This window comes from Corvus cornix, chromosome 4A (assembly GCF_000738735.6).
Source record: "Corvus cornix cornix isolate S_Up_H32 chromosome 4A, ASM73873v5, whole genome shotgun sequence".
Lineage (NCBI taxonomy): Eukaryota > Metazoa > Chordata > Aves > Passeriformes > Corvidae > Corvus > Corvus cornix.
Window position 1 is genome coordinate 2,505,971 of NC_047058.1, and position 21,964 is coordinate 2,527,934.

The following is a 21,964-nucleotide window of genomic DNA, read 5'->3' on the forward strand; positions in this document are numbered from 1 at the left end:
CCAGTGACACGTCACCTCAGTGCCTGTTCCAAAAGTTTCTCTAAAAACAAACACGCATCGAGAGAACTACAGGACTCTTGTTCCATTAAAAATGAAGCAACATGCTTTTCACTTCCCCTCTTTGCTGTTACTTCATCTTTTCTCCCCAAACGGTGCCAGCAGCGTCCTCGGGCAGCGCGTGTGGGACATGCGCAGGGCTGGCCTTTTGTCACGGTGTCACTCAGCGAGGTTTGTTAATCCCTGCTCTTCCCAAAGGTTACACGGCTTTAAAATCCTCCTTCTGATGGATAAAATGCTGTCAGCGCCTCCTTAGGGGGCCCTGACCCCTTTAGCTTTGGGAAAAGGGATGGAAAATGCCTCACCAACATCAGGGTCTTGCTCAGCGTTGCCTTTTCACCGCTGCCCGTGGTTGTCCTATTAATGTATTTATATATAAAATCAAACAAAATCAATCAATAAAAGTCCTTACATATAGATCTCTCCATCCAAAAGGAGCCCAAACTGTGTTTGTGTGAGCTAGGATGGCAAGGTGGTGCTCTCCTGTGGTGTCGCTGCACTGAACTTAAGGAAAAGCCCCTGAAGTTCAACATAAAATAGAAACAAAAATATTCCCCAATTTACTATTTTCTCAGCCCAAATTCTCCCTCTCCCTACAACCCCTGCAGTTTGTATTGACATAATTCTTATAGTTTGGATAAAGAGCTGGTATTTTGTCAAAATTTCAATTTGCCAGGGAAAGCAGGGATGAAGCATTTATATACTTTTTCCTGGAATGGAATTACATTTGGGGTAGAAACTTCAGCTTTAACTTTGCATTATCACTCTCCTTGGCTCATGGGAGGGCAGTATTTTTCTGGCTGTGTTGTTTTTCTAGCTTTGGTGGCTAATCAACCATATTTCTACTTTTCCCAGCTTCCTTCTAAGAGTCACTTTACCCATGAATTGTGCCCTCTCTGAGTATGAAGTGTAAGAGCTGCCTCCTCCTCCAGCAGTCCTTGTTGAAACACAGTTGTTTCAGAGGAACATCCAGTAGAAATAAACAGGGAAAAATCAAAATATACAGCTCTGCTGAGGGGTCAGTGCTGGTGGAGGAGGCCACAAGCTCAGGCACCTCGCTGGAAGCTGTGGAGGCTGATGAGATCCGTGCCTGAGTTTACATAAGCTCAGTGTAATATCGGAGGTTTGCTGGGGTTGTTTCATCAGCAGAATCCCCACCATGGGAGAGAGTCACCATAATTAGACATTTAATTTGAGTTGAATCATTGGTGCCACTTTCTGCGGCTCTGGGTGCTCCTGCTCAGCACTGCCCAGTGCTTCCAGTGTCCTCTGCCACGGGCAGATGCACCAGGGACGTCTGCTGACCCTCAGAACAACCTCGGATTCTATTGATTAGTTTTAGTTTTAATTACAGTGGGAGCAAACTCTACTGTCAGCTGGTGTGAGTGGCACAATTTGGATCTGAACAGGCTCCTGGCAGATCCCAGGAGGATCTACCCTGGGAGCTGAGGATGTGCAGGACTGTCCCCCAGGGCTTTGACATCCGTTCCTCAGCACCTCTGTTCCATTAGTTCACATCCTTGAGGGCTCTTTTTCCTCCCACAGGATGTGATTAACCCTGACTGGAGTCATCACACTGCATCCCGAGAGGAAAATCCACCTGAGCTCAGCCTCTGCCCCCCTCCAGTCCTGCCCAGTCTGGGATTCCTCATGCATGGCTTGGGAATCTTCTCCGGGACAGGTCTGGACCACCTCAGCACTGGGGCTGGGCTGCCCTCGCTGAGGGGTCTCAGCCTTGCTCCAGTCTCTTCTCTGGAGCTGGGGACCACAAGCCCTTCCCCACAGGTGAGGATGCTGCTCCAGGTTTGTAGGGAAGCTGCTGCCCTGCCCTTCCCACCGGAGCACTGGGAAAGGGCGAGGAGGAACCCAAAGCAGCTCTGGAGTCCTGTGAACCTCTGGCACAGTGAGTCGGGGTGACGAAGGACGTGAGGATTGTGGGAGGAGATGCTGCTGACAGGAGGCAGCGGCTCAAGGCCAGTTTGGGGGAACTTTTCATTCCACTTTCCTTGAAAATTCGTGGTGAAAGGGCAGTGTAGCATTTTCCAGCCCTCACTCACGTAAGCAGCTTCCTGCCGTGAGTAACGTGGGGAGGACAGGGCAGAGAGAAGGGGCTGTCTCAGGGTTACTCAGAAAGGAAATAAAGCCTCTGTGATCCTGGGACAGATGCAATTCTAACAGTCCAGCCACAGGCTGCCTTTTGCAATAACTGCTCCCAAACCCAGCAGCTTCGAGTCAGCCCTTTGCAGCGTCCTGGGCTGGCCGGACAAAACACCTGCAGGAACCTCCTGTCCTGTGTGGAGAGAGATTCCCACAGCAGGGACATGGTGACATTGTCCTAGAACCCTGCAGATGTTACTGGGGGGCTCATGGGGCTGCAGGGAGCCTTAGAATCATAAAATACCCTAAGCTGGAAGGGACCCACAAGGATCAGAGTCCAGCTCCTGGCTCTGCACAGACCCCCCCAGCAATCCCACCCTGTGCACCCCTGGGAGCGGCGTCCAAGCGCTCCTGGAGCTCTGGCAGCCTTGGGGCTGTGACCATTCCCTGGGGAGCCTGGGCAGTGTCCAGAACCTTCTGGGGGAAGAACCTTTTCCTAGAATCCAGCCTAAACCTGGCCTGACACAGCTCCATCCATTCCCCGGGGTCCTGCCCCTCTCACAGGGAGCAGAGATTGGAGCTGCCCCTCAGGAGGAGCTGCAGCTCCTGAGGAGTCTCCCCTCAGTCCCCTCTTCTCCAGGTGGAGCAACCCAAGTGACCTCAGCCTTGCTGAATTTAAACTCAAGCAGATCACGAGGGAGTCGTGCTCCTCACAAATAAAGGGATTTTAACAGGCCAAACCCAAACCGAACTCTGTTTAGTCTTTGCCACCCCCAGCAGAGACCTGCAGCAGTGATCCTGGACTTGGAGTTTTTATTCATGATGAACATCCTGGGATTTTGCTACCTCCTTCTATCCCCAACCCGGTGAAGATCCATAGGAATGTATTTATTGACCTAACAAAGGGCCCTTGCTTTGCTCCCGGAGCAGCCTGGTTTCCTCTGAAGCGTAAGAAACCACATTGACAGGAACAAAACGGGCACATTTCCCCCTCCAGTGAAGTCTGCAAATATTCCAAATAGCTGTTTGTACGTGTGGCCGCTCGCAGAGCTGGAATTAAGAGTTTGGGAGAAGCAGGATTGAGTTCCCAACCTTGCTGATCCCAAGAGGGATTTGTAACCCCACGTATCAGGCTGGGCTTTTCATCCTCGGGTTTGCTTTCAGCAATGTTTCTAAGACATTTTATTGCTTACTGAATGTTTCAAAGACATTTTAGTGCTGATGGTATTTTAGAATCTGATGGGCTTTCCTTCATTTTTGCTTCTTAATTTTTGCCCCTTACCAGGTCATACCCTGTGTAGGTGAAGGATTAAAGGGCCTGGTGTTCTCCCTGCTGCCACGTGGGAGAAATCCCTTTCCCAATGTCAGACCACAGTGGAAATGGGGAACAAAAAGCTAAGTTAAGATTCAGCTGGAGAATTAACTCCTGCTAAGGGACCCAGAGCTTCTCAGTGCACAGATCTCTGGGGAATCCAGGCAGTGGGAATGGATTGAGCCCCTCCAGCCCCAAAATACGTGCCCAGGGATGGGGGGGTGGGAAGGGGGGGCAGGAGGCACCATGCTCAGAGTGGGAATGAGAGGAAATCTCTCTTTATTGCTAGTGCTTGGACTTTATTGCTCATTAAACTGAAGGGCTGTTGGCTTCTCACATCCTGCAGGAGTTTTATGGGGAAGCAGTTTATGGAATAAGGGTGGGCTCATCCCATGGGCAGTTTCTGAACTTCCCAGCTGTGCCTGTGTGGCAGCTCCCTTTCCTTTGGTGGGAGACAGGCAGGACCATTCCATTGTCATATAGATAACCAGTGTCTGGCAGAGCTTTTCACCCACAGCTGTACTGGTTTGGTCAGAAATAACCCTCCCAGACACACCCAGGCCGAACTGTCATGAGGAGGTGATGCCCAAGGGCTGTACTCACCACCAGCTCCCAGATCCATACTGGGACAGTCATCCTATGGAAAATCAGTGGTTTTTAGGCAAAGTCAAGTGTGCAGTTGGAGCCCAAGGCAGGAGGAGGACACTGGGTCCTCCCGTGGCTGTGTCTTTCCCAGCTGGAGCATCCACCCTGAAAAACAGGAAAAACCAAAAGGAAAGCAGAGAGGGAAACCCAAAGATTGTGAAATAAAATGCAGGCAGGGGTGGGAGGGGAGGAACGAGGGGGTCAACACCAGAGGAAGCAGGACAGGAGAGGAGCTGGGGCTGGACTAAATAAAAAGAGGAAACCTCGGCAGCCACAGGCGGCCGCTCCGGGAGTGGCTCAGCACTAGGGGACACCCTCGGACCAGAAACTGCAGCAGAAAAAGCCCAGTTTCAAGCAAAAACTCAACCCATTCACTTTCGTTTTCTCTGTAGCTGCACCAGGGTGACACTTGGTCCCCTCTTCCCAGCTCCTGTCACGCTGCGCAGCCCCTAAAACCACCGCAATTCCTAACTTGCCTCATCCCAGTAACAATTCCTGTTTCTCTGCACAGCTTTCTCTCCAGGTTCCTACTCCTGAGCAAAACCTGCCCGGGATGTGCCGCCAGGGTGGCACTTTTCTGTGTCCCCAGGGCAGGGACATCGCCCGGCTGGCACCCACAGCTGATGGCAAAGTCCTTCCTCACCGCTCTGGGCTGGAGCTTTATAAGCGAACAGCCCCTGCACCTGCTTTGGGAAAAGCCCAGGAGAAAACGTTCCCTCAGAAGGTTTCGTCAGCAGAGTTTTCGGTGCAGGAACCTGGATTTGTGATGTGTCACCACACAAAACAGACAAAAAATCCCCCTCACCAAGAGAATCCCTGCCCTCCAAGTTTCTTCCAAATGTTTTCTGGCTGTAAATCCCAATTTATCCAGGTTCCAGCTGCTTTTTGTTGGGCTGCTCCACCTCTGCAAGGGCTACCAAGACCATCAGAAGTCTTGAAGCCCTTGAAGTTTTGGCTCTAACACGTCCCCAGACAGCAGCTCCAGGTGGTGGCTTGAATCCAGGGAAGTTGGGCTACGGCAAAGGCCAGTTTGACTGGAGCAAAGTAACTCCCCCAACATCTCAGCAACATCTGTGCTTCTCTAAGTGTTTATTACACCACCATAAATTATTATTATTTAGCAAATATTACACCCTGGTGCTGTGTGCAAGTAAAATTTTATTGTAGGGAAGAAAAATCTTTAACAGAGACTTTATAACAAGCCACAGAAAAAACAGTCATTAAAATTTCACTTGCAATGTTTCCATTTCATTTTCAGGAATGTTTTTTAAAACAGGCTTTCCTATTGCACAAAAAAAAGAGAAAGAAAAAAGCTGCCATTTCCTTTGCCATTACCATTGTCTCATTCAAATAAAAAAAAAGGCAAAGGGTTAAAAAAATACCTCTGGTACAATAAAAATGCTTTGCAATATATACATACATATATATATACACATTTAGCTTTACTGTTCAGTATATTAAACTTTAGGAATGGACATGTTATTCCTGCATATTCTGAAACTCTGTTTCCCATGAGGATTTTTATTTACAGTTGCACAATGCCTTTAAAGCCTTGAGACACAAGTGGACTACTCAATGCTGACCCCTGAAAAGGAGTTTTAGCCAATTCTTCCACTTTTTCCCTGAAAAAATTGGAAATCCTTCCAATTCCTTTCCCTGAACGATTTGCAGTTCTGGCTTTGAACTCTTGGCTCTGCCCTCTGGGGGTTTATGGGGTCTCTAACTCTCCTCTACAGCAGCAGCTTTCAGCCCTCTGCCACTTTATCCTTCAAATTTAACAAAGGAATTTCAGATCTCCTTGGAAATTCACATTTGTCCTGCAGGTGAATTTGGTTTTTTAAGTGCCTTTTCTGAGCCAGAGCTGTGAATTCACACTCTAATTATGTGTGCAGATAATTTCTCCAAGCCAAACTCCTTTTGCTCACTGTCATTCTTCACTACTAAAACTGTTTTCTTTATTCCAGATAACATCGAGTAACCATATAATCATAAATACCATATCCAAACACACTTGCTGTTCATTTATCAACTCCTTCTCCAACTGAGAGCTTTAATCCTACAAGAATTTCTATTTCTGCTGGGATGTGTTGCAGATCTCTGGCCAGGCTCTGCTCCAGCAGAGGCAGGAGTGCTACCTTCCTGCAGATCTCCTGGAAAAGTACAGGAATGTTTCTCTCCATCTAAGAGTTTGAAGTTTGTCTTTACAGAAGAAACATGGCCCAATGTTTTTTCAGCATTACATCTCATCCAGACTCAGATTTTGGATCTCCAGCTCTTCCTAAAGATCTTTCCAAGGGCCTCGTGTTGCCTCTTTGCTGCCAGGTGTGGGTGAGGTGAACACTCTGGAACAGGATCAAACATCCTAGAGAGAGCTTTATTTATTATTAATGTAACACCCTTGGCCAATAGTTGAGAAAGGCAAATCTGACTCTGAGCACGCAGAGCTCCACTTTTACCTAAAACTTCCCCAAAAACTGGAGCGATACTCTGAATTGTGCAGCCATCACTTCAGGACCAGTCCCACTGAAGTAAGTTTCCCTCTTATCCTTATTCCTGAGTTACCCTGCACAGTAGGATACTGCAATTTTACAACTGATCCCACAGATTTTTCTAGAAATTGGGAAAATACTGGCAAATGTGCTGCCCATCAAAGCATCTTGAGCTGCTTGGTGGGGGTGGGAGAGGGGCCCATCTGATTTGCAGCCAAGGCACAGCCCTGGGAGCCTAAAACACACATAATGATCATAAAAACCAAAATGCAGAGGCAGCTGGGAGCAGGGCAGGAATTATCCCGACCTCGCTGTGTAAACTTGGCGGCTGTTTGAAGATCCAGTGAAAACTCTGCCCTCGTTTGTCAGGAGCTCCCCACCCGCTGCAAGCTTTGTTTACATTTCCCACTGGCTCGGGGAATTAATGCTCTTGGAGAGTTGTGAAACGAAGCAAATGCCCAAATACAGCCTTGGAAGGGGCTTTGGGAGTTCAGCAGCAGCTCCACAGTTTGCTGGTGGTGGCTGCTCTGTCCCATGTAGCTCTGGGGGTTCCAGGGGCTGCCCAGCCCCAGCAGTGGCTCTGCCACCAAGTACCACAAACCAGGGACTGTCCACAGTTATTTAACGTCAACAAAGGCTTGCAAGCCTCCATCCCATCTTCTGGAAGAGTTCTGAGATCTCAATCCCCCACCAGAACTCTGAGGGGAAGGTTTAACCTCCTTACAGAGGGGCCACTGCTGCCCTTCCATTCTCCCTCTGGCTTTCTCCAAAGGGTTCCTCATCCTTGTCCTTCACAGAGATCTTTTTCCTGAAGGCTTGCGACAAGCTGGAGGAAGATGCCTTCCTCAGCGTGGTGAGTCTCTGCCGGAAGTTGCCCCCGGAGAAGAAGTAGAGGAGGGGGTCAAAGCAGCAGTTGGCAGCGGCCAGGGGCAGGGTGACGACGACGGCTTTCTGCAGGAACACGGTGTCCCCGCAGCTGGGGCCCCGCAGGCGCAGCGCGTGCAGGTGCACCGTGCGCAGGACGTGGTACGGCGTGAAGCTCACCAGGAACGTGGCGGTGACGATGACAATCATGCACACGGCCTTGCGGCGGTTGGCCTCGTTCTTCCGCAGGGAGTTCCGCAGCAGGGTCCGGATGATCATGGTGTAGCAGATGGTGATGACAATGAAAGGGAAGATGAAGCCCACAAAGAGGGCGATGAAATCCAGGATCACCACCAGGTTTGTCTTCTGGGAGTTCTCTGGCGGTTCGAAGCACTTGGTCTTGTTGCCATACTGGTACGTCCCGTTCCGCAGGAAGGGCGCGCTCGTCAGGGTGACAAACACCCAGATGCCAACGCACACAAACTTCGCCTTCTTCTCCGACACCAGGCTGATGTTGCGGACCGGGAAGACGATGGCAATGCAGCGGAAGAAGCTCATGGCCGTCATGAAGAAGATGCTGCAGTAGAGGTTGACGTAGAGCGCGTAGGATGAGAGGCGGCACAGGAAGTCGCTGAAGAACCAGTGGCCCTTGTGCACGTAGTAGATGACGCGCAGGGGCAGGGTGAGCACGCACAGGAAGTCGGACAGGGCCAGGTTGAGCATGTAGACCTGGAAGGCCGTTTTCTGCCGGTAGGTGCGGATCAGCACGTACAGCACCACGCCGTTTCCCACAAAGCCCATGATGCTGATCATGGAGTAGAGCGTGGAGTAGACGCTGTTGCGGAAGTCGTCGATGGAGTGGTGGCACGACAGGTTGGAGGACAGCGCTGTCATGGTGCCCGGCTGAGGCACCAGCTCCTCCTGGGGATGGTGTCAGGCCTGGGGGTGAAAACTCAGGTGAGGCAAAGCAGCACAGGAAAATAAGTACCCATAATGAAATAAGAGGAAAAAACCTGTCATCCCACTAACGAGAGAGCTGGGAAGGGATGTGGATCTGATCCATCCCCCACTACATCCACCTTTCTTCACTCATAACAACTGGTTATGAGTGACAAAATGTGACAGAGCCATGGAATCGCATCACAGGACCATGGAATCCTTACAGCTGGAAAAGACCCTTGAGATCATCAAGTCCAACCATCAAGCACCACCACCCCGATCACCACTAACCCATGTCCTGATGTGCCACATCCATGTGTTTTGGCACATATGGTGGCTCCAGCACCTCCCTGGGCAGCCTGTTCCAGGGTTTGCCCAGCCTTTTGCTGAAGACATTTTTCCTAATATCCAATCTAAACTTCCCCTGGTGCAACTCAAGGCCAAGTCCTCAGGACATTAAATTACCAGGAAATCTCTTAACTCCTCACAAACTGAGGCAGCTACTCAGTAAAACAGCAGAGACGGATAATGAAGGTGACAACAGCACTATGGAATTTAAAATAGGAGGAGCAGTCCTGGACCCTAGTAACTGTTCAGCCCTGACTCTCCTCTTTTTTTTATTAATTTTCAGTTTCTAATGGTTCAAACGTGGAACCTCCCTTGCAGCCTGAGACCATGAAAAGCTGCAAGATCAGAACTGCAGGAAAAGAGCCAGCTGAAAAAACACGACACCACAACAACAACAAAAGCAGAAGCTGGGTCAAGATCAGCCATGACAACCCACAACTGTACCATGAAAATGCTCAAATTTGCTGTTAAATGTATTTTCATCCATAAAAATAACTTGGCAGCATTAGAGTTTCTGTCTGTCCCTGGGATTTACTGAAGTCAGGATTCAGAACCCCTCTAGGATGCTCAAGGCTTCCACGTGTCAGTCAAATTTCAGCTATTTTGGTGTTTGTACTCTTTCAAAAGAGTCCTTTGGTTATCTGCAATGCACAAATGACCCAAAGCTCAGCAGGTGTCAGCGAGGGGACTGTCACCACCGAGGGTACAGGGGGTGATGTTCACTAAAAATCCTCATTGGACTGCACAAAGCCACCAGTCCATGTGTCAAGGACCTTTTATGCTTTAATATATAATGGCCTTAAGTCCAGCAACCAGCCCACAATTTAAAAAACGACTCAAGGTATTTGTCCAAAAGACAAGCAAGACTTGTTTTCTATTGAATTTCTAAACACAATTTGAGTTTTGCAACCAAAAGGAAACCTGGTGATCACAATCAAACTGCTCAAGTGTGAGAGAACATCACACCCAGAAATGTATCTGTGAAAAACAACAAGAATCCCACAAAACAGCATTTCCCAGCTGAGGGAAATCATATTTACATTTGCAACGTGAATTGAAGGCAAATATTGCTTCTGCCACTTTTTTATTTCTACAGTCACGGTTCACCAAACCATTTATTTGTGTGTTGGTGAATTCAGCTCACTGGGAATGTGCACAAGTGAAAGGGAACCGAAATGGATGAGAAAATGTTCCCAAAGGGAACAAAACCCTAAACAACTGCTATTCTCCCAGTCTGATGCAGCACAGATAAATCTAGAGTTTGTCATAGAATCACAGACTGGTTTGTGTTGGAAAGAACATTAAAGCTCATCCCATTCCACCCCTGCCCTGGGCAGGGACACCTTCCACTAGCCCAGGTTGCTCCAAGCCCCATCCAACCTGGCCCTGGACACTTCCAGGGATCCAGGGGCAGCCACAGCTTCTCTGGGAACCCTGTGCCAGTGTCTCAAAGGGAAAAATTTCTTTCCAATATCCCATCTAACCCTGGCAGTGGGAAGCCATTCCCTGTGTCCTGTCCCTCCATCCCTTGTCCCAAGTCCCTCTCCAGCTCTCCTGGAGCCGCTTTAGGCACTGGAAGGGGCTCTGAGGTCTCCCTGGAGCCTTTTCTTCTCCAGGTGAGCACACCCAGCTCTCCCAGCCTGGCTCCAGAGCAGAGGGGCTCCAGCCCTCGGAGCATCTCTGGCCCCCAGTAGATTACACTCAATTTAACTGCACAACTCAAAAGCACAAAATCGCTGCTGTCGCTCGTTCCAAGCACGAACACGAAGCGTCCCCATCCCGAGGAACGCTCCGGGCGCTGCATTCCCCCTTCGGAGAGGGACGGGAATGCCCCAAAACACCAAACGCCCCTCACAAGCCCCAAATCCGCTCTGCGAGGGGACGGAGCGGGGGCACAGGACAGGAATGGAGCGATCAGCCGCTAATTAACGCCGCAGCTCATTAGCGGCGCGGCTGCGCTCCGGGGGATATAGAGCGGCTCAAACTGGGACATGGCCAAGCGGGGGGCACCGAGGCAAAGCTCCCACCCCTCAGCCCGAGACCCCCCAGCCCCAGTGCAGCCCCAATGCAGCCCCAGTGCAGCCCTTACCGGAGCGCTGCGGGGTCGGAGCGGGCGCGATCGGTCCCAGGCGCGCCCCCGCCGCTCTTAAAACGGGGCGCGCCCCCGGCCCCGCCCCCGGCCCCGCCCCGGCTCCATCGTGACTCCGAAACCTTCAGCTTTTCCAGAGTTTTCCCACCTTCCTAGGAAATAACACTTGAAAGCATCCCAGCCGTGCCCACGCCCCCTAGTCTGGTGTCAACTGACGGGGTCCCCTCCCTGGTTTTGTTCTGGGAGTAATTTACTCCTGCTTGTAACTGGCAGGGAGCTCATCTCTGATATCAGAGCTAGCAACCTTGTTTAGAAATAGTTTTTATGAGACTTTTCGATTTTGGTCTCATCGGAGGGAAACCAGAATTCTCATGAATTTAGCAGTCTGTTCTTCCAGCATCCCAAAATACAGTTTATTTGTCTCTCTTTTTTTAAACAGCTGTGGCTTTGCAAGAAAAAACCAACCAAACAAACAAAAACAAAAAAAAACCGAAAAAAAAAAACCAAACAAACAAAACCAAACAAACTCCAAGGCTGTATCAAATGAAGTATTACTTTTCTCAACTTCGAATATTTTAAGTGTGGGCTGTCCCACCCTGAATTTTCAATTAATTATATTGGCTTTCTTCTGAGGATATATGATATGCTGCTCCCACCTTTAGCTCAGGAGTTAGGGAATTCTTCTATTCTCCCATCCCCAGTGGATTTGGCTGGCATGTGGATGGTCACAGGGAGCTGTAGCCCTCAGGGTAGGGGGACACAGCAGCTTTTGTCTTCTCTGGGGCAGTGGGGAATTCTTTGGAGGAAGAAACCTTTATCCATGTGGGAACAGCTCCAAGTGGCACTGGAGCATCTGGAAGTGTCCAAGACCAGGTTGGACAGGGCTTGGAGCAATCTGGTCCAGTGGAAGGTGTCCCTGCCCATGGCAGGGGTGGGACTGGATGGGCTTTGAGGTCCCTTCCCACCCAAATCATTCCATGATTCCATGAGCTAAGCCAGCCCTGCTGAACTCACCCTGTGGGTCACTCATGGACATCTCCCTGTCCTCACGGACATCCCTGGTCCCCACCTGGTGCTGGTGTCCCCAGGCTCAGCCTGCCCAGCTCTGTTCCAAGTGTTGGCAGCAGTCATGCCACGTTTTCCTGCTGTGAAGCCACCCCAGCCCAGCTCTCCGTCGGTGCTGCCATTGTGTGACCTGCTGGGAGGATTCCCAGCCATTTTCCTGCCCCAACTCCATTTTTATGGCAGCTTTTGGAGTTTCCAAGCCACGGTGCTGTGGATGTGGCAGTTTCTCTCTGACCTCGCTCTCCATGAAGAGTGAAGGTGTGTGGGAAAGAAATGCACCTCTTCCCTCTGCCCTTCCCAAGAGTTTCCCACCTTTCCTCACATACCCATGCCCAGGAAGCCTGTCCAGCTCCCAAGAGCTGCTTGGCAGCATACTGGAAACAGTCAAATCACAGGATCATGGGATAATTCAGGCTGGAGAGGACCTCAGGAGATCTCTAGTGCAACTCCTGCTTGATCCAGGCCAGGCCAGGCCAGGCTGCTCAGGGCTTTGTCCCACCTGATTTTGAAGACTTTCAAGGATGGAGGTCCAAGAGCCTCCGAGACTGGACAATTCCTTGCACTGCCTCCAATCTCCTGTGCTGGGAGCTGCCTCTGGAGTTTGCTTTATTTGCGGTGCACATTCTGCTGTTACTCCATTCTGCCATTCCTTCTGCTTTTTTTGGTACCTTTTTTAGCCATTCCTTCTGCTTTTTGCTGCTCAGTTATTCCTTCTCCTTCTCCTTTTCTTTTTTTTTTTTTTTTTTTTTTTTTTTTTTTTGCGGTTCCCTTTTCTTTTCTGCCTTTCACTCTCACGAACAGGAAAATTTCTAGTTGCAAAGTCAGGCTGAGGTTGCTGTGGGATCAAGGAGGCTGCTGCTGCTCCAGATGGATGAATTCCTGGAGGAATGAGGGTGAAGAAGACCCCAACAAAGTGATCCCCATCAGTTCTGATAAGAGAAATGTGATGCTGAGGCTGTAACACCTCTGATTCCCTTTCCACAGGACAGTGGGATAAGGAATAAAGGCACAAATGAGGCTTTGGAAATCTGTCTGGGACCATCCAAATCTGGAAAAAACCTGACCATGCTTTAGGGTTGTCACTTAGCACTGACTGACCCTCCATTGCCTTCTCCCCTGGCCCTCAAATTCCTGCAGCTCCAGCCAGGCACCAGATTCCAAGAAGTTGAGCCTTTCCTCAAGTATCCCAAACGCCATTGATCCAGCACACTGCTTATCTCTTTACTGCAGGACTTCCAGACAACTTCCTAAATGCCCAAATGCTTCCCAGAGTGAATGAAAAATCCCTCCAGCATTGGCAACTTCTTCCACTCTGGCTGTTTAAGAAGGGGAGAGCAGAAAGGTGGGGTTTAGTGTGGAAGCAAACACCTTGTTAACAATGTTGCATTCTCTTTCTGCTCCTGTGACTTCCCAAAATAAGTCCTTTCTCTTGGAATCTTGTGGGATAAGGATGGTGTCCCAGCTTCAGACCTGCCCCAAGGTATTTGGTGTGGGCTGGGCTGTGTGACACCGGCAGGGGACTCCCAGTGGCAATGTCAGCTGCAGGATTTCTCCAGAAAAGCAGGACTGTGGTGATGCCTGAAATCGGGCATGGAGACCTGGGAATGCTCTGCCTGCCCTGATCAGCTGGACTCAGCCATCCCCACCTGGAATGTGCGTGGCTTCAGTCGTCATCCCAGGAATGTCCCTCCTGGAAGTGAAGTAAAGCACAGGAGGAAAGCAGAAGGGAAAAAAAGAGAGGGAAGGAGGATGGAAAGCTTTTGGTGGGGGTTAATGAGGGGAGTGCACTGGAACAGCGCCCCTGGATCTGGCAGGGATGCGCTTCCACTGCAAAGGGGTGGGAAACCGGAGGGAAAGGGGAGGTTTGGAGGCGTCCCCCCAGTGTGAGTGGAGATGAAGAGCCTTTCAATGCAATGAGTCCTGTGTCCTGAAGGCCGGCAGCCCGCAGTCATTCTGAAACAGGTGCGCTGTGCTCCGGGAAGCGCTGGCTCAGGGCCATCTCCCCCGGCGCGGAGGCGAGCCCGGAGTCCGCCCCGGGCTGCCTGAGTCGGCGTTTGGGTGACACAAAACCACACGGAGGAACTACGCTGTCAGCAGCTGCTGTGCGATGCCTTCGGCTCCCTCCTCCTGTGCTTCCCCTTATTTGGGGAAGTCATTTCTGCTTGCCAAGGATGTGGAATCCCTTTGCTGTATCAGTCTGCACGGCTCCCGTCCCTCAGTGGGAGCTGCTTCTCCAGTGGATCAGCCCTTATTGTCAGCTGAACGTGGGTCTGTTTGTTCCCTGGGCTCAGCACAGGGAATTCACAGAATCACAGAATATTCTGAGCTGGAAGAGACCCACAAGGATCATCGAGCCCAGCTTTTAAGGGAATGGCTTATCCAGGGATCAAACCCATGCCTTGGTGTTATCAGCACCTGGCTCTAACGGAGGGAATCTGAGTTGATGTCCCACTTCCAACACTGCCCCCATCTCCCCTTGGTTTTTAGGGATTGATATTAATGAGTGACCCACCCTCGCAGCTGCAAGAAGCTGCTCCATCCCAAGCCATGAGGCCGACAAAGCTCCCTATTCCCTGGTTTTTGTGGGAGACCAGAGCTGGGGAACTTCCTACGAAGGGAACTTCAGCCCTTGTCACTCAGCCCTTCAAGTCCTACTACAAATACAACTTTTTGAGTGGCTGCTGAGGAAAGAGGACTGAGAGAAGATGGGGAGATGGTTGGACACCCTCAGCATGGTCTCCAATCAGCATTTTCTGGGATAAAGCTCTTGCTCTACTGAGATGAATAAAATAAATTGTTCCCAAGACTGAGTGCAAAGACCACATTCAGCAGTCCCACCCTTGTTATCCCAAACATTTGGAGAATGATGCTCTTCTGTCACAGGCACTGATCTCTCCCCAGGAAAAGAGGTGGGGATGGGGATGGATGACAAGTCTGGGAAAGGACCAAGGGCATCCATCAGGGATAACTGATTGTTTCTGTTTCCCTGACAGGGTTTCCTCTCAAAATGCAAACCCAACAGGGAGAGTTTGCATTTTCTGGGAAGTGGAGCTGACAGGGTGTGGGGACAGGGACAGGGCTGCCCCCGCTGCCACAGCTCCTGGTGCTGCAGTTCCACTCCACCCTAAACTGATCCCCTCCAAGTTTGGAGGGAGCTTTGGGACAGAGGACAGACATTTCAGGTTCTTCTGCCAAAGAAAACTTCTGGAAATAGGGCTTTTAGGGACCCTCAAACCTGCTCCGATCCTGTCACCTTGTGCAAATGGAGAGGATGTTGCAATCAAAGGATGATTCGTGAGGCCAACCTCCAGACAAGGACCCTGAGCCATCCTTCTGCTGTGGTTGGGTTGGTGAAGGACCCAGCATAGCATGGGAACTGACCCTTGTGCAACCAGCTGGTCACACTCTACATGTGGATTCGTGAAAGAGAAGGCTTGAATTTGTACCTCTCCAGCGTCATTATGGGATGGGCTGCACCGGGCATTGAACACCTCCGAGTCCAGCAGTGCTGGGTGCCAGGAAAAGCATCCCAAGTCCCTGATTGACCACCTCAGAAAAATGTTAAAGCCTTCACAAAAACCTTTGAACTGCTGACTTGAAAAGCTGCATTTCCTTGATTGGGGTTTTTTTGTGGTTCCAATGTGTCAGCCTGTGAGAACAAAGAGCCACTCTGGCAGGAGATGCTGTTCTGATAGAGCCCATTGCTGCTTCCCCTTCCTGTTTTTTTACACGAGAGCTGCAGCAGATGGGGCAGATAGGGCTGGGTTTGAGCTCTGCCTCCAGCCTTTCACAAGTCCCAACGGCTCAGGGAACGTGCAGCATCCCTCTCAGATGGAACAGTCAAGGAAAAACAGCCTGAAAACGTTTTCCCATTCCTGATGGTTCCTTTATGAGGAGCTGGGAAATTCTATGAATGCTCCTGGTTTTGTAGAACTGATGGAAAATCTGTATTATGTCCAAATCTCTCCAAATTACTCTTTCACCCTAGTATTTTTTTCCAGAATGGGACAGACCTAAAGGTGCGTTATTGACCCTCAGGCTGGAACTGGGTGTGAGGGTCCTTGCAAGTCACCAGTGACTTTAACCCTCCCGACGGGGGCTAATGGGAGCCTTTCTCACCCACAAAAGCAACATTTTAACTCTCTGATGTTCATCCTTTGACAGCAGAGTTTTCTCGCCACAAACCCCACAGAATTCTTTGTCACTGGAGGATGAGAACGCAAACATCCCCCCCGGAAATCTCAACAGTACAAAAACAAACATTCCTCATGGAGAAAATTTGCTTTAATCTTCTTTTGGAAAGTAAACTGAAAAGCCAGAAATAGCCTGTGCCAGTTGGCATTCTCTTTTGGGAAAGGCATTGGAATAAACAGCATGAATATATGAGGATTTTTGGCATCAATATTATTTTCAGGGCTTGTAGCACTTGGAAATTTGTTCAAATCTAAACAGAGAGGCAAATTCATCTTCATGTGAACTCATGAATCATGGAATAGCCAAGGCTGGAAAAGAGCTCGAAGATCCCCGAGTCCAGCTGTCACTGGTGGCAGTTGACACCTGTATTTATTTACTGCATCTTGTGATAGAACATTGCTGCTCAGGCTTTGAGGATGGCCAGAGAATTATCTGGGACATAGCACACACCCAGTATTTTCCACAGAATCCCAGAGATCATGTTCAGCATCTCGCGTTGGAATAAAACTGCAGCCCCTGCCAGAGGCTTTTTCTCAGGAAAAATCCATCAGGATGCAAATCCTGTCTTTCACTAGAGCAGCTCCATGTTAGTTGTGGGGAAACATCCATGTGGAAATCAGATTTTCCTTAAAAGTATTAAGAAGAAATGCCTGGTCAGCTAAAACTCCATAATTAATCTTTGATGATCAAACATGTTTTGCCACGGGATGAACCTTTTAATTATTCCCATTTTATTTTATTTGCACCTTTGCTTTCTGTTCTCATTCCCAGTTTTACCCTGGGAAGACATGGGGAACACAAGGACAAGACCAACTTCTCAGGAGAAATCTCATTTTTCAGTTGCTACGCATTAACCACCAGGAGACCTGGAATCACGGAATGATTCAGGTTGGAAAACACCCTGAAGATCATTTATCTTAGCCAAGCCAAGACCACGTGCCCAAGTGCCATTTTATTTCTTTTTAGGGTGACATCCCTGGATTTCTGGCTGTATTTAGGTGGTAAAATGATCTGCACCAGGGGGATGATTCTGTTCCTGACTGACAGGGAAAGCCCCATGTCCACATCCAAACTGGGATCACTTGGAGCAGCCTTGGAGCTCAGTCCTGGGCTTCTAATTCCCAAAGAAATACAACAGGTATTGGGTGGCCCCTGTGTGAATGGGGAGAGAGATAAGATCTTGGAAGGATATCATTAAAAACCAGCCAAAGTAACATGGGAAAAGCCTAATCAAGCTCTCGGAGAAAGGAGAAGGCATGGTGGAACCTGGGGCTGGACACACCCGGCTTCTTCAGCCAAGGGAAGTGTCAGGGCAGCCAAGGCCAACCCGAAAATTCAACTTTGGAGCAGAATGAGCTGGAGCACACAGCAGCAGCAACAACATTCTGGTTCCTCCACCAGCTCTTCGAGGGCAGGGTTTGCAATTGTAGCATGAGAGTTGGAGACTAGAACTGAGCCCTCCAGAATGACGGATCTGGAGCATCAGATATGCAAAGTGTTAGGTTAAGAGCACCACACGAAGGAGTGTCAGAAGCTTCCTGTTCTTTTAGCATTCAAGCTCTCATCTTGATGGTTTAGGGTTTTTTTTGTTTCCTTGTTGACTTGAAAGGAAAAATGCAAAGAGAAAGCCCCTGATGGGTGATGACTTAACCAGGCCCTTTGTGCAGAGCTGAGGGCAGATAAGAACACCCCACGCACCAGGAATTTGTGAAAAGATGTTCCAGTGCCCACCTCCAGCCCTCCTGCAGCTCTGCTTCTACAGCAGATTGCGGCAGATATCACCAGAAATCTTCATGAAATCGAAGTTTTGGTTTTAATCGTTACAACCTCTCATTTCCTGAATGTCACCAATAGAGCTGCCTGAAAATAATTCACATTTTCCATCAGATCGAGGAATTGTGTGGTCTGCACCACCCTACACCACCACACTGAGCTGCTTGTGCTTCCATTTTTTGCTCCAAAACTTCTGTCCCATCCTTTCTGCTTGGATTTCATGCTGTGTGCTCTCAGGCTAGGCCAGCTATCAGCTCCTGATTGGCCCAAAAACGCTTCCTCTGGGCTTTGAATCATCCCTCAGTTACATAAGTGCCTGCTCTTATCTCCTGTGCCAAGAATGGCTGTTTGGGGTTTCTCACTGGAGAAGGTTTTTACTCTTTTTCTGCCACGATTCCACTGCTCTGTGCAGCCCAGGCCCATAAAATGCCAGGAGTAGGCTTTAGAATGGAATATTCACCTGGGTTGGGAAAGGACAGGGGAGTAGCCAAGGCAGCCTGAGGGAAAGCTTTCTTCCTAAAAAAATAATATATATAAAATTCTATCACACAGAAGATCATCTCCCTTGACATCAGTGATGTCTCAAAGGTGCTCCAGGAGGTGGTGGAGGCTGGGGACGATCCCAGCCCAGGCTGGTGTCCATGGTGTCCCTGCTGGGGACAGTCAGGACTGGGACCAACATTCCATGAGTATTGATCTCCAGTTCAGTCCAGCAGCAATTAAATGCATAACTTAATATTAATAACTCAAATATTTGTATGTAAATACAATAACTTAAAGATTTATGACTGTGTTGAGGCTGAGTTTGGGTAAGTTCAAGACCAAAGAGAACGTGGCTGTTCCCATCCATCTGGAGATGCCACAGAACACAAAAATACTGCCAGCAAAGAACAACTCTGATGGGGGGCATCATAAATAACTCACCCTGATATTGATGGAGCTTTTGCAAAACTGGCACATGATTCTGTTGGAATTAATGACTTTTTAGCCCTTTCCAACGGACTTCCAAGTGCTGAGAAGCAGGGAGCTGAAGGATTCCTGTATCCATCACCTGGTACAGCCTGGAGCTCATCGCCCATTGCCAAAAAACACCTGAAACCCCTCTTTGTGCTGCTTCTGAGCCATCATTTTGTGAGTTAGAGAGGTGCAGCTCACTCCAGTCAGTGCCACTGGTGGATTCGGGTCTTTCCCCAACTTTCTTCAAGCTCCCTGAAATAATGTTTATGAGATTTTGTTTCCTTTTGGCCACACTCTGAGGACTCACAGATATAAATCACCCCAGCACAGCTCGCTCTGTTTAGTCTGTGTCTTGTCTGTGTGTCAAAACCCCGTTGGCTTTGCAAGGTCAGGCCTTGGACTGACCCCCACCCCCTGCCCCTTCTTGGGAGAGTTCAGATTCTGTGCAAACTCTCTGCAGTCTCGGAGATTTCTGGCTGCCTCCTGCTCCCTGCAGACCCTATATCATCAAAATTGCCTTTCTTGGCCATCTGAGGCCCTCTGAGTCACACGAGCCCTGCTTCTGTTGAGCTTCCAGGCTGACAACTGATTTCTGCCTTATCTTGTAATTTATCCATCTGCATTCAAGTCTCTCCATTGCTTCAGAAATCAAATTTCAGCCTCTCATCCCTGCCTTCAAATATTAGAACAGCATTATAGAAGCGTCAGGCAGATGTTTTCCTGGCTCCCAACCTTTCCCTGTAAGAACCACAAGCCATTAGTTCAGCTGAAGGCTTGGCTTTCCTCGTTATTTATTTAGTTGTGCTTTATTCCCATTATTCTTTCTCTGCTGTGTTTTCCTTCTGATTTTTCCCACAATGCTTTTTCCTGAAGCACAGCAGGGCTCCATGGAAAGGGAGCATCAGTATTTAGATTTTATTTTCGTTTTCCAGACAGATTTGGGAAGGAGTAGCTGGTCCAGCGGATCCACCAGGCTGTGTCAGCACGAGCACCTGGCTCATCCCTGCCATGGATCTGCTCCCAGAACTTCTGGCTCTCCACAGCCACTGCCAGGAGCAACAGGTGGCTCACAGGTCCTATTTTCCACATCCCACTGCTCTCTTCCAAAGAAAGGGAAGAACAAATCCCAAAAAGCTACAGAAAGCTGGGAATCCTTCAGCCTTCCCTGTGCACGTTGTGGACCACTGGCACTGTCCTGGGTTTGTAGGGACACTGGGTGACACCACCTGCAGCTTCAGCTGGCAGGGAAAGGCAGTTTTCTTCTGAAAAGCTCTCATGAGGCCCTAAGAAACCCCACCAAACCTGTGGCAATGCCCCATTGAACAGATATGCTTCTCCCCCTGCCCCCAGATCTCTTATCAGCTTCAGCAGAGTTTGTGACCCACCAAGTGATAAGGCCCAGAAATCCTGATACCAGCTTGCTCTGAAGACCAGAATTTCCTTGAGCAGAAACCAACATTTTCCTCTATTTCCTCCCATTCCCCTGGACCACAGGAGCTACAGATGTCCCAGCTCTTTTCCACTCCCACCAACGCCTTGGCTGGTCTACCTTGGCTCAAGCAATTTTCCCAAAACTCTATGTCTTTGCCATAAAAACTCCATCTTTGCCATAAAACCCCAAATCCTAACTGGCCTTTGCAGGGAATGGAGGATTTTCCTGAGGCTGTGTTTCCAACAGGATTTTCCCAGGTTGGCAGCTCAGATCTCCTGAAGTTTGGCAGCAGCACACTTGGGTCACTCACTCAATTATCTGGTTTTCTATGGAAGTTATTTTTATCCATCTGTGTGGTCCCACTAGGAAACATTTTCCTAATTCCTGTCATCTGTCCAAAGCAAACACATTCACTAATACAGGAATTGCATGGAATAGCACAGAATTTATTTCCTCTTTTATTCTTTCAGGCAACAATAACACTTGAAATATCTCCTAAGTTGTTTCTTAAAGAAATAATAAATTTTTCTTTCTGACAACTTCCCTCCTCCCCACCAGCTGAAGGTAACCAGTGTTCATCCAGGAGAGATTTCTGGGACACGCTGAGGCACAACCAGGAATTAATTCCTCATGCACTTCTTTCAGCTGCCTGTGGAGGAAGGGCTGCTTTGTGTGATGATCCGGACGGAGATGGATCGTGGCATTGGAGCTGTCCCTGGTGGTTTGCAATTCCCAGCTGGGCTCTGAGGGAGCTCTCAGAGATCCCTGCTCAGCCCAGGCTTCACCTGCTCCAATCCTGCCACGCTCCAGCCACTCCTTCACTGTCCTTTTCCAATCCCAAAAGCTCCTTTGGGCTTTTCCAATGACTTTGCATTTACCCCCCCACCACTGCAACGAGTGTTTGCTCTGCTCTCACTTTACAACACGGGGTAAAGGTTGGAGAAACCCTACTCCAGGTAAATCTGCATTGGATGAGCCATGGGATGACATCACTTCTGCTTGAGCTTCCCTAGGCTGGTACCTCCTTGTGGGACTGGCCCTGGCACCGTGTCCTGGATTAATCCCAGCCCCACATGGCCTCTGGCTCCCTCCTGGTGGGATGGGGAAGAGCACTGGAATGGTAAAAGTGACGAAATCTGTGGTTGAGGAAAACCCTGCATGGAAATGATTTCCTGCTGTTGGTCTGTGATGGGAACAGAGAGGGCCCAGCCACGATGGGGTGAGCGTGTGTTGATGTGAGGGTGGGGAAGGAGGGTGAGTTCAGCAGAAAACAGAGGAAATCTGTGTCTTCCAGGGAAATTCCTGCCAGCCTCATCCCTGGAGATGAGCTGAGCAGAGGAATGTTGTGACTAAAGGACAGCGCAGAGTTTAACTGGAACCAGGCGGATCCGAGCGGGAGCATTCGGACACGAGTGAGAGGCTGAGGGGAAACCCCGACAGGAGCAGAATAAACCCCACAAAGGTCTGTCCATGGCACATCACAGGGAGAAATCCAGGAGCTCCCTCCCAGCAAGGAGGGGCAGGAGCAGGCAGGGGCAGATCTCTGCCGGATGAGAGCCCCGAGGCGTTGAGCGGGGCACTCCCCACACTGTTCCTTGGAAGAGCTGTCAGCTGACAACTCCCAAACTTGTACAATGTATTCCCAAAATTTCAGCTAAGGGCAGCAATGGGGAATTTTCACCTCAGCTCCTGGATGAAGGGCG

General features: G+C 49.5%; 1 protein-coding gene across 1 annotated transcript; it reads right to left on the reverse strand.

The window, feature by feature from the left end:
• Positions 1-5,249: 5,249 nt before the first annotated feature.
• Positions 5,250-10,885, reverse strand: CYSLTR1 (cysteinyl leukotriene receptor 1). Its single transcript, XM_039572332.1, has 2 exons — positions 10,841-10,885; positions 5,250-8,403 (listed from the first exon to the last, which is right to left on the reverse strand). The coding sequence occupies exon 2, from the start codon at positions 8,356-8,358 to the stop codon at positions 7,321-7,323; it is 1,038 nt and encodes a 345-aa protein (XP_039428266.1). The 5' UTR covers positions 8,359-8,403; positions 10,841-10,885; the 3' UTR covers positions 5,250-7,320.
• Positions 10,886-21,964: the final 11,079 nt, after the last annotated feature.